We start from the raw sequence: 12129 nt of genomic DNA, 5'->3' as shown, positions 1-12129 counted from the left end.
TGCTCGTAAATGCAGAAGGTTTGCTTCCTTCTGCAATCACGAGCGATATCGAGCAATCAATCACTTTCCAGTTCACGCAGGTGCAAGCAAGATCGACAAAGAAAATGCAGTTCAATTCAAACAAGGAACGGAGGGATTACCATCTAATAATGTCTTATTTACACAATTGGAACCAGGAATAATAATGCGGTTCCAAACATATCTTCCTTACACAAGGCCATGTACGATACGGTGATCGCTGCAAAAATGCCCCGTCTTATTCTGCAAAATTACCTTTGTCTGCTCGTATTCCATCGGTTGAATCTATGCAAGGACTGGTGGATATCTACCCATCAACTCAGTATATATGGACAAGTGCGAGAGAAGGACTGCTAAATATCAAAAAGAACTAAAAGATGCCGACTTCCTACGGATTTTAGGCGTAGCGCTGCGGGAGTCCTTGAGAACCTTTGCATATTTTGCCAGATCGTACTTCTGTAATGAATCTTCTTGACTTCCAACAAAATCCGCAGCACCTCCCGAGCCCGCACTGGATTTCTTGGACTGGAAAGAAACCCCCACATCGCTGTTTCGACGAATCTTTTCAATATCCTTTGCGCCATCCGACTTACTACTTCTCAGTCTATGGATGTCCAGAGAACGTCTGGAGGAACTCAAACGTGGAGTGGTGACACTGCTGTTCGGACAAGTGGTTCCTGCATCTATGCCAGTCAAAACGCTTGAACTGCAATGGGAAGAATCAGAAGAGAATGAACTCATGCCCCCTTCTAGAGATTCAATTTTTTCTGATGATGAAGGGTGATTATCGTCATGACCATCTTTTCCCAGAACCAGTCTCCTGAGCTTGCCTAATAATTTGTGTTTCTTGGTGGCATTTGCCTTGCTGGCTGAAGAATTATCAGCAGATGAATCGTCATTTTCGCCGGAATCTGTCAGAAACGAGGCATGTGAAAATGACCATTGATCAGAGTCGAAGTAAATGGAACTGATTGCCTTATCTGATATCCCTTCCGTATCAGCATATTCGAGTATAAGCTGCTTGGCCTTCTCCTCAGACCGGGGACTCAGAGTTTTACTCAGGTCCCTGGCGGCTGTTTTACCAGCCGGTGGCTGATAATTCCGAAGCTCATATCTTAAGCAGGCATTTATCCATCGAAGATAGACTAGTTCCTCGACATCAGCACACCGATCTGCTTGGAGTTGCTCAATTTCTTTTGTCAAACTTTCATTTTCTCGTCTCAGACACTCACTCTGTTTCTTCAATGCTTCTGCCTGAACAAGCAAACAAGAGTATAGATTAAATTTGTCTTACTTTAAATGCAATGAGCGAACTTAGAATAGCTGCAAAGATTACCTCTGGATCCTCCAAAACAGAGTTTGCAAGGAGCTGGGTGGACTCCAGCCTCTGAAGTAAATCAGAATTATCCAGCTGCAACCTCAGATTAGACTTTCTCAACTCTTCTACCTCATGCTCCAGTCGTTTTAACTTCTGCAAGTTTGATTGCGCGCTCATGTCATATTCTGCGGCCTTGAGCTCCTGGTCATGCAATGTAGCAACTCTCTTCTGAAGAGTCAATATCTGTTCCCTGTTTTGCTCGGCTTCAAACCTCAGTTTCTTTTTCAGCAACTTAATTCTCGATGTAGCATTGTCAAGTTCAGCCACAACTTTTGCATGATCGGCCACTTGAGCCTCTAACCTACGGTTATCTGCTTGTAGAGATTCAATCTTAAGAGTGAATAGCTTAGCCTCCATATTGTTTATCTTCAAACGGTTTTGGAGTTCCATTACAACCGCTTCTTGCTCCTTAAGCCCATAATATTCTAAAAGTTGGACCTCGAGACTTCTTTCCCTCTCTCGAAGCATTCTGACGATGCTCCTCAGGTGCTTGATCTCTCCCTCATACACATCTCTTTCCATACTAAAGAATGATTGAGGAGTTTCCACATCAGACGTGGGGGTCTCAATATCTTTCTTTGGAGAAATCCCAGCAGCAGAACCACCAAAGTCAAGTTCCTTCACAAGATCATTAAACTCAGGCAAGAGATAGCCTTCTTTATCTCCACTTTTCCCACTGCTCGGGGAGCGGCTGACCATGGAAGGATCGACATAGACTTTCGGCATGTGTGTCTCATCCTGACGGGAAAAAAAAGGACAGAAGGATCAGCTCCTATAAGTCCAAATGGGTACACAGGGAACCGGTCTGTCTATTACAAGTTCAGAGCATAGTAAGTACATCGTTCTGCGATAAATGACTAGCTGGCTCCTGCATATTTAGAAAAAATAGCCATGTCCAAAATGGAAAAGGGAGTATGGAATATCATCTTGATGAATCAGCTCCTACCTAGTGGGTTAAATTGAACAAACACTGAAGTCAGCATCAGAATTATCACACATGCATTTACTCAGTATCAAAGTTTGTTCAGAAGGAAAATTATCAGATCGTTTTGAATTTAACCTGCAAAAAACAAAACCCCCGAATCCCAATACCAAGCTTCGACAGATAATAAGAAGGTCAAGTTTATCTTACATTTTTCTCCTCTGAAGTTGATGCAGTGATTCGAGAGACGATAAACGCTCTAGTTGTATGGAAATCATTTTTTAACCCAGTTCTCTGACCTTCAGAATGAGCCTCACCGCCACGATCTACAGACCAACCAACAAGCTGTCTCAGCAAAATTCCATAAACAAGATGAGTGGACGAAAATCTCTAAAAAGGCGAGTTATTCGAAACCTGAAGGGCTACCCGTCGGAGGAGGCAGCCTGGGCTTGACGCGTCGGGTTCGGAATCGAGAGAAGAGGAATCCAGCAAAAGACAGAGCCAAGGCAACCCCGAATTTCAACAGGATAGGCCTTATATCCCTCTTGTCTCTCACCATACTAAATCGATCTAGGCTACGTTTCGAGCTCTGCACACGGAACCAAACCCACAAATAGATGAATCCAGAGGAAAGTCATGAATCCTCTTCTTCATCTTCCTCCATCTGCATGCAAGCAAAATAACGCTAAGTTAATAAAAAAAAAACAATTCCAAATTTTCGAGACGGACGGAAAAAAAAAATTTCGCCCGCTAATTTAAATTTTAGCGTTTTGACGCGTGACGCGCGGAAAGAGTCCCTGCTCCTCCTCCCACGCGAATTCGCGAGAGAACGAAACGATCGCGGCCGACGAACCACGATCAAAGCGGCGAACAAACAAGAACATCGAATCGAGCGCACGGCTCTTCGGATCAATCATACGAACACGATCAGCTCCAAGCTGAACAATACAAACTCGACGCACCAAAGAACAAAGACAAAACAGCTCCGCTTCCGGAATCGCTCGACCCGTCGCACGCAAAGCTCGAAGATCCACAGAGAGAGAGAGAGAGAGAGAGAGAGAGAGAGAGAGAGTACTCTTGCGGAGGTTTCTTGGGAAACGCATTGAACCAACGAAGACGCGCCGGAGCGAGCGCCGGACTACGGTTGCACGCCTTCGATCGTCCGCTGACGACGACGACGACGGCGCCGCCGCTGCCGTCTCTTCTCCTCTTCTTGCCTCCGGTGCTCCGGTCGCGGAGAGGCGGCCTCGGTCGGTTGCGTTAGGGGACGAAACTGCTGCCGTCCTCAATGCGCCAAGAGCGCCTCGAATATAAAAAGCGGAAACGAACGAGAACAGGCGATGGCCATCGGTTCTTGTCTCATGCCGTGTGGAAAGCGACGCGCATAAAGGCGGGCTCCTCTCTGCGAGTTCTAGAGAGAGAGAGAGAGACTTGCTTTTTTCTTGAATGCTGGTGGAGGTGTGAGAAAATTAGGTTGCAGAGCTAGAGAGAGAGAGAGAGAGAGAGAGAGGAAAATGAGATGCTTATTCAAAGAAGTCGAGACGACGACGGGGAAAAAGAAAATGAAGAGGGGGTCTATTATTAATAATAATAAAAAAAGTCGGGATTTTTTTTTTTTTATGATTTGGGTTTAGTTGAATTTTTCATTTTTTTCTTAAATTGTGAATTAAAAAATAAGGGGGAAGATTAGAGATCGATAAGTACTAGCATGGATATTATTATCTGGATTTCGGATATAATCGAATAATCTAAGAATAGGAAATTTTGGTTTGAAAAGATTGCGGACCCCCTGTTAATCCGCCAACTCATCCGTCTTCCCTCCTCCCCTTTTCCTTGTTTTCAATCATCTCTTGATTTTTCACGAGTTTTTTTAATTTTTATTTTGATATGAGTAACTTCTTGTCAAACCCGCTTTGATTCCAATACAAGGTTAAAAATGAACTTTAATTTGGCATGCCGAAGTCGATAAAATACCTTATGAGATATTCTCTTGTTACTATCGAATAAGCTCATGAAAGAAAAATAATATGAAAAATTGATTTATCACGATAAAAATGAACGAAATCTCATATTGACCTCATGTGTAAAATTGAGAATATTTATAATCTCGATTTCATTGTTTTCTTAAAATTTGCTCTTTTGAGATGGAGGTGGTGGAATATTTGCAGAATACTTTGACCACTTTTTTTTTTTTTTTTGTCTTGCACGTATGGATTTTCCATGAATGAACCGTTTGCATTCTCCTATTCGTGTTTTCTTCTTCATTTTTCATTATAAAAAAGAATTAAAGCAATTATAAGTGTGATTTCGTAACGTATTTTCTCTGGAACTTTTGATCACGTGAGAGCGAGAGACTAGGAGACAATTGTCAACTCGCCTGCCGTCCTTTCTTGATGGTAGAGGACACCAACACTCGATTAACTTTTTCTTCCCCTTCAGCCCATTTAATATAAAGATTAATACAGGGAAGAATATCAAATTAATACATTTATAATTAATTTACCAAAATTAATTTCAAGTTGATAAAAACCTTAAATTTATCCACATATGACACGTGTATTCCAAAATACACTTATAATGAAATTTATTCCAAATTAATTTTAAGTCACTAAAAACTTAAAATTAGTACAAATATAACAAATTTATCAAGACTAATTTTTGAGTTACCAAAAACCCAAAACAAATAATTTTAAAATGATATAGATTTTCACATGAACTTATCATGTCAATTGAGTTATTGCCACAAGCAATTTCATAGTAAAATTTGACAGAGGCTAACCGGTTAAATATGTATCAAGTGTGTCGGTTTAAGGATTTTGGTAACCCAAAATTAATTTGCTTAAATTTATCACAGATTTACTATTTTGAGGTTTTTGTAATATTAACTCTTAATACAATTGACCCCTTCCAAGAGGAAAAGAGACATAAATAAATGCTTTCTTTATTAAATCCTCTTACTAGCGTAAGATGTAAGTTATAATTTCGCCGTTGAATTGTCAATAAGTGGATGACTCAAGTTGCACAACTATCCTTAAGCACGCGTTATATACCATCATATGATAGTTGTACCAAAAGCAAAATTAAATTAACTGCGAAATTAATGATGATCCCTAATGAACGAACCATTTGAAAAATCTTAATTTACATTTACGAATTCATCTACGCTAAGCTAAATGCACAAAATTTTACTGAGGAATGACAAAATATCTAATTGATACAATTCCAATCACAATAAATGGATTACTTATGTTTCATTTACTTATAGTGAGAAAAGATAAATTGCTATGAAGATTATATTCGAGGTTGGATTGGAGCATTCCGATGCACTTATTCATTACATTTTTTGAAATAATTCAATTTTCAAGATGTTGTTGCACATAACATGCGGAGAGTTGCTCTACCGAACACTGCAAAGATTTCTTAGTCAGTTATCTAATCTCTCAAGGACATCCATTGATAAAATCCTTATACGAAATATCAAAAGAAAAAACAAATTTGGAAAGAAAAAGAAGTAGAAATCGATTTAGATTCTATGAAATGAGAAGGGGTTTGGTTTGTGATGCGCCATAAATATGGTAGTCGGCCCCTATGGAAAAATCAAGGGTTGATCAACAACGTCTCTTTAAATTCCTTTCTTTATCTCCGCACAAATTGGTGGCCAAATTAAAACCGCATGCGAACCCGACCACGTGGAATGTTTTTTTTTTATCACGGGCCCCCCAAATTCATTCATCACGCATTAATAAACCGAAAATGAGAGATCCACTTGGGGGTGTCCGTAATAGAATGTCCGATTTGAAATATAGCCGCCGCAAGTAAGGTTCTAAACCTTCGAGCCCATTAGAGATTGACCGGAAAGTCAATTAACTGATGAACCCAGTAATGTGTGGTATATTACTATATTATCGTGCCCCAAAGTCGTAAACGTTCGACTAAAGGAAGAAGAGAAAGGAAAACATACGCACGCGCACAAAAGGAGGCGGCTGCAGAGCATCTTTTTCCGACATGAAATGTTGAGATGGACGAGCACGATGTAATATCAGGTTGGCATGCTTGGCACCTCATGGATCACGCGACATGATCTGGCGTCAACGCTGTTGCATGGTATTGTACTCCGCACGACGGTATCTTCAACGAGGCATCCGATGCGCACGGCACGCCTCACCAGCCATGCGCTTCGCCCACCAAAAGTCATCATCGATTCGCATGATGCTGTCATCTCATAGCAAAATAAACAGGTGGAGTCGACTCGCCAGACGTGGTCGAAGCGCATTGACTGCGACATACCTGACTTTGGATTCTTTTAGGATTTAAGAATTCGAGTTCACACGATTCGCGGAAATGGGCCTAACAAGCAAGAAAGAGATCTCTTGCGATGGATTATTTGGATCCCCCGAGGAGTGGGCTAACGTGTGCCGAAAGTATTTAGCAATTTCCCGGTTTCTAGTTTTTTCAGGAGAGTTCCGAGGGAAGATCGCATTTATCAGATTCAAAACTGTTCGGAGGATAGGGTATTTAAGGATGATCGAGACAGGGGCTAATAAATAAGCCAAGTTTACTTGTGGGGGCGGCCTTCGAATGCTGGTGTGGTTCTTTTCCGTGACACGGTTTTGCAAAGTCTGAGGATCAATGCCCCTCCACGTTTCAGGGCTTGGAGTCACCAGATTGCTTGAAGCATCCTGTCTCACCTCAGATCTCACGTTACCGAAATGCTATAATCAATCAGGCAAGCCTGAGGCACATGATGGGTCAGCAAAGTCGAACTTGCCGACACAAACGACATAAATCACATTCCGTTTAACACTATTTATGCAATGGTGCAAAGGAGACTAGGGTCGACTTAGCATACGGAAACGAGCAATTTACTCTTTATATTCAGGCCATGGAAGCCTTCTTTCTATGGTGCTTATTTGAGCATCATTTCCCTTCTTCTATACGGATACAGCGGTACATCCGCCACCTAGCATCATTATCAAGCATTCTGTAACGGAACTCTACAAAATTACATACTTGAGTAAGGACTGTAGGAGGATAATATATATACATAACACTCTGGTGTTTCCAGACCTTCCTACCCTGAGGAACAACCTCGAACAGGCAGCCGTTAAATTCCTGGCCGGTGCTCTACCCAGTTTCCTTGGCCGTTGCTGCTTCCACTTGATCATATGGTATCTCTGGCTGGTGTGTTTCTTCTGTCTTTTTCCTCGTGACCTCATTTGCTGCCTCCACTTGATCATATGATGTCTCTGGCTGGAGGGCTTCTTCTGTCTTTTTCCTCGCGACCTCTTTTAGGTCCAAGAAGCTGGGCTGATTGGTCGAAGACAGAAGCCTTGCCCACATCCTGTCTGTTATCACGACCTTGTGCTGTGTCTCATTAATTCGCTGCCAAAAGAAGATAAAAGGCTTCATTGACTGACACAGCTCGTTATTGCAGTATCATAGAAGAATATTACTGAAGGCTATTGTTCAACAAGCATAGCTCCTTCATCAACAGGGGAAAATTTCTATGCAATGTGTTCTACACACAAAGAAGCAATCCTTCGTGCATGCGTTTCTCAAGATCCTTCATACATATAGAGAATCCGACCGCACTCTGCAAGAAAATAGGCAGATCCAGGTCTTCATCCCCTGATATGATATTGCCACCTAAGTCATCTACTATGACTCCATGAGTCTATTCTATTAACTGACATTGGAAACTGGAACTCTGTGGAAGAGACAGACAATCATCGCGGAGGAGACGACCAATTCAATGTTGTGAAGAAAGGCTTGGTGCATGTGCGTGATGTAGCTTGTTTTAATGCCATCACAGGAATCCTTTTCTGCCATGGTTAACTTCAGAACTATATATGCCAACGGCATGCTGCAGTAAATATCTCACCTTTCCATACAAGCAAGAAACCAAAAACAACAGCAGGATAATAATAAGTGCTTAAGCTTAAGTAATGGATTCACTCACATAAAACGGAATGTAAGCATGTCTCCCGTTGACAGGGCCAACAGTAAATCCTGTATAGCCTGCCATTGCACCATGAATGGCACTATGAGCCAAGAGAGTGCAGTACACATTATCGGAGGCATTGCTGGGAACGGCACGAATCATGTACGTGGGATCTGCAAATGAAAATTTAAGGTCAAATTAGTCAGTTCAAGAAGGACAATTCACGTGACTCAATCCATTACCTAAGCTTAAGGATATGAAAGAAGCAACTTCAGCCCACTAACCTATATACTTGAGATTGATTGCCATCTTCTGCGTCCTTGCAAAGTGATCCTGCACAATTTTAACCAAACCTGTAAATCAAGCACAATAAACTTTCTTGTCCATGATCCAAGAAATGACACCACTTCACTACATAAAATGGAATTAAAAATATCCATGTATGGCTCGTGTTATCACACGACAGTATTTTAACATTCTGTATGAAGAAACCAGAGCTGAAGACTGACGTTGGCACTTTTGTAACTGTATGCACTCAAGAAAGAATGAAGATATTAATTGTCTGTGCTAATAAGTTTCCTGTCTAAAGATCTAACATGGGTGAGTTCATTTAACAACAGGAGGTCATGTTGCTCAATAAGTGGCTTAATACCTTAATTTTCTGAGAAATCCAGAGGCCAACATCATTAAGTAGCTTGTTTCCAGAGGCATCTGCCTGCTGCATGTTACGCATGCTTTCAGATAGGAGCTCTTGTCCTGCACCTTCAGCTATTACAATGACCATATGCCCATCCTCTTTAAGTTTTCTCTCAACGTATTCGTAAAGACCACCAGGACCTTCAAGATAAAAAGGGGACTCTGGAATCAAGCAACAGTCCACATCTCGACTGGCAAGAGTAGCGTGCATTGCTATGAAGCCTGCAAGATGTTTCATCACGATTACATGAGTACTTTTGCAAGCCAGCAAAAGCATATAGAGACGCTATAACTTCATCAATCCAAGCGATTGTGTATTTGAAATTCAATGTTCAACCAAGCAAAGGGGAAAATCAGTGAATTCAAGGCGCCATAGTCAACTAGGCCTATTCTTGATATTTTAAAAGCATCGAGACTAGTGTAGGCTGCTTCCATAAAGTACCCTGAAGACAAAAGGATGCATTATTGCCAAATTGCAAAGTTATCAAAACCACTAACTACCCGGCCATTTCATCAGATAAAGATATTTGAAGAATGTCATGGCAAAATGAGGCTTACCACTATAGCGACCCATTAATTTAACAAGGCCAATTCCATTCTCGATGCTTTCAGACTCAACATGAGCTGCATTTATAGCTCGCTGTGCTTCCTCCACAGCAGTATCAAAACCAAAAGACTTGTCTATAACCTAAAGAAGAAAAATGAGACAAAGATAAGATACTATTAACATAAAAATATCATAGTCTAAGGTCGTTCTTTGCCTGAACAGTACCGGAATATCATTGTCAATGGTCTTGGGAATACCAATAACTGCAACTTTCAGGCCACGCCTCCTAATTTCCTGCAGAGACAGATCAAATTGATACATAAGCACTGCTAGGCTAATAGCTGAAGTTGATCCAGTTTGTAGAAAAATCATATCAAGAAGGCAAACTTTACAGAATCTGTCTCTGATGAGTACAGAACTCTCAACTGTTCACAATGAAATTCATTATTTCAAATGTATATTCATTGTCCAAACAGCATTACCTCAAAGATAACTGAAGCACCTCTCTGAGTTCCATCTCCTCCAATTATGTAAACCTGAGAGATGCACAACAAAAGTTAAAAGCAGAGTTCCTTGTTTTATTGAAGCTACTGCAGAAAGTAACGGTTGATAATCCTCAATAAAACATTTATAAGCACAAAAAATGCAAACCTGATTGATGCCCCTGTCCTCTATGCTGTCAACGATCTTTGAGGTGCTATGGCCCCCTCTTGAGGTCCCAAGAATAGTGCCACCACGTTTATGTACGTCATTGACGACCTTGGGTGTCAAAGTAATCGTGTTTCGTGCATAAAAACCTTTGTAACCTCCCTGAACATTGAATAGCAGATAAGTAAAAGCGCTGTAGAGTTTTGAATTTTAGATTTCAGGCAAGTTGGCATTGTGTTACGTAATCTAACCTCTATGCCAAGAACTTTGCTGACTCCATACATGTGGTGCAGGCCGCAGACTATTTCTCTAATGACAGTATTCAGGCCGGGACACAGGCCCCCACATGTCACAATACAGGCGTGCACTTCATCCGATTCGAAATATACCTGAGAATGCAAAGGCGTGGGCAACTTAAATTTTCAGGATGGCCGAAAACGTAGACGACAAAATAGAAGCAATCCAACACCTTTTGCCGAGGTCCAGCCCGCCGAAAATGGGTCCCTCTTGGGCTATTCTTTTGAACGACAATCTGCAAAACAGCGAGCAGAATGCTTATCATCGAGACGACATGATCGTAGCAACAGATACCACGTACACACAGAAACAAGTGGAAATAGAAAGCGATGGAAAAGAGAATAAATTCTAAAAAAAGTAATTTACCGTTTGGGCCACCGTGTCATCCATATTCACAAAGTACTGCCTGTTTCATCCGTCAAAGAAAATTTTAAATTTTTACGCAGCACATTCATCTGGAAATAAATTAATCAATAAACCGGCAGCTCGAAAAGCAGAGCAGTATCGCGAACTCACTTGACCACTGAATAGGAAGGATTGTCTTGCAGCGGATTGGGATATGTCTGCACAGGACATGGGGGAGCAAAGGTCAGTGGAACTGAACTGCAGCAAACTTCGTGAACGATGCGCTAACAGCACGACATGAATAAAACCTCCGACGCTGCCATCGTACGTTTTTTTCCCCACGTTCATTTCGCTGCTTCGGTTCGAAACAGACAAGAACATGGAAGCCACCCACCCAGTTTATAAAAGAACAATGATTCGCGTACGTCTACTTGGATTATGTTCTTAAAGATCGAGAAAAAACAGAGGATATCGAAGACGAAAGATGAAGCCACTGAATGATGATCAGCGAGGACTCAGATTTCGCTTGCTTCCGTCCTTACCAGAAACAGGATCATTAGCATAAATCCAAAATAAACTAAGCGATTAAGAAATGAACCGTATGTCCAATTCAGCGGGAAAAAAACGAAAACGAAAACGAAAACTGCTCTCGCTGAACAAGTACAGCACGCGACCGAACTCCAAATGACAACTTCTCGTCTCTTCGATAACTTCTCTCCCAAGTCATTCGAACTCAGCATCATCGAACTACTTCTAGAGAGAGAGAGAGAGAGAGAGTATTCACGGGGAGGTCAGGCAAGTAATCGGTCAAGTGAGGACGTCCTCGAGGACGTAGCCGGCCTCCCCGGTGACGATCTTCATGTCGGGGATCGACGGCGGCGAGCCATTCGCCATGGCGGCGACGCCGTTCGCGGCGGCCGAATCCGGGGAGCCGCCGTTGAAGTTCATGGGGCGGCGCCGGTGCTGGTGGGCCACGGGGCTGGAGTTCGCGGGGTCGAAGCACCGAACCTTCGGGATGGAGATCGAAGCGAAGCTCGAGATGGCGGAGGTGGCACTGGAAACGGTGGGCATTTTGCTGGCTAGCTCGGCTCCCCTGGGAATGGGAGCAGGCCAAGCGTCGGGGAGCCCGTATTTGTAGCCGTCGATCGCAGGCTAATCAGAGGGCGGCAGAGGCGAATTGACTGATAAAGTACTTTCTCTTTTTTTCCCTTTTTTTATTGTTTTTGACTTTCTTTTTTTGGGAGGGAGGAGGCGGTGGAACGCTAGAGACATTTTTTGGCTGTCGGAGTCGCGGGAGGGGAAAATGGTCCTTTGACGGCGTCCCGCATGCGTGCTAC

The 12129-nt window shown here is 42.3% G+C and overlaps 1 protein-coding gene and 1 pseudogene across 2 annotated transcripts; both read right to left on the bottom strand.

Moving 5' to 3' along the window:
- Window positions 1-115: 115 nt before the first annotated feature.
- On the bottom strand, window positions 116-3748 carry LOC104449931 (protein CHUP1, chloroplastic). 2 transcript variants are annotated; one of them, XM_010064250.3, is made up of 5 exons: window positions 3394-3748; window positions 2733-2982; window positions 2529-2644; window positions 1355-2134; window positions 116-1272 (listed from the first exon to the last, which is right to left on the bottom strand). In XM_010064250.3, exons 2-5 carry the CDS (start codon window positions 2875-2877, stop codon window positions 379-381), a joined length of 1935 nt encoding a protein of 644 aa, XP_010062552.2. In that variant the 5' UTR covers window positions 2878-2982; window positions 3394-3748; the 3' UTR covers window positions 116-378. The 2 variants fall into 2 exon arrangements, with proteins under 2 accessions (XP_010062552.2, XP_010062555.2); XM_010064253.3 differs by lacking the exons at window positions 2733-2982; window positions 3394-3748 and adding an exon at window positions 2235-2342 and having other exon boundaries at window positions 2529-2650.
- Window positions 3749-7164: 3416 nt separating this feature from the next.
- LOC104449930 lies at window positions 7165-11916 on the bottom strand (annotated as a pseudogene).
- Between the last annotated feature and the right edge of the window lie 213 nt (window positions 11917-12129).

Source organism: Eucalyptus grandis, chromosome 6 (genome assembly GCF_016545825.1).
Source record: "Eucalyptus grandis isolate ANBG69807.140 chromosome 6, ASM1654582v1, whole genome shotgun sequence".
NCBI lineage: Eukaryota > Viridiplantae > Streptophyta > Magnoliopsida > Myrtales > Myrtaceae > Eucalyptus > Eucalyptus grandis.
The sequence above is the reverse complement of the archived record's forward strand: the minus strand, read 5'-3'. Positions and strand labels throughout refer to the sequence as shown.

Coding starts and splice junctions, on each gene's coding strand:
- LOC104449931 (XM_010064250.3), bottom strand. CDS start 2,877: ATGGTGAGAGACAAGAGGGATATAAGGCCTATCCTGTTGAAATTCGGG. Junction 2,645..2,732: donor TCCGACGGGTAGCCCTTCAG/GTTTCGAATAAC, acceptor GTTGGTCTGTAG/ATCGTGGCGGTGAGGCTCAT. Junction 2,135..2,528: donor CAACTTCAGAGGAGAAAAAT/GTAAGATAAACT, acceptor TTTTCCCGTCAG/GATGAGACACACATGCCGAA.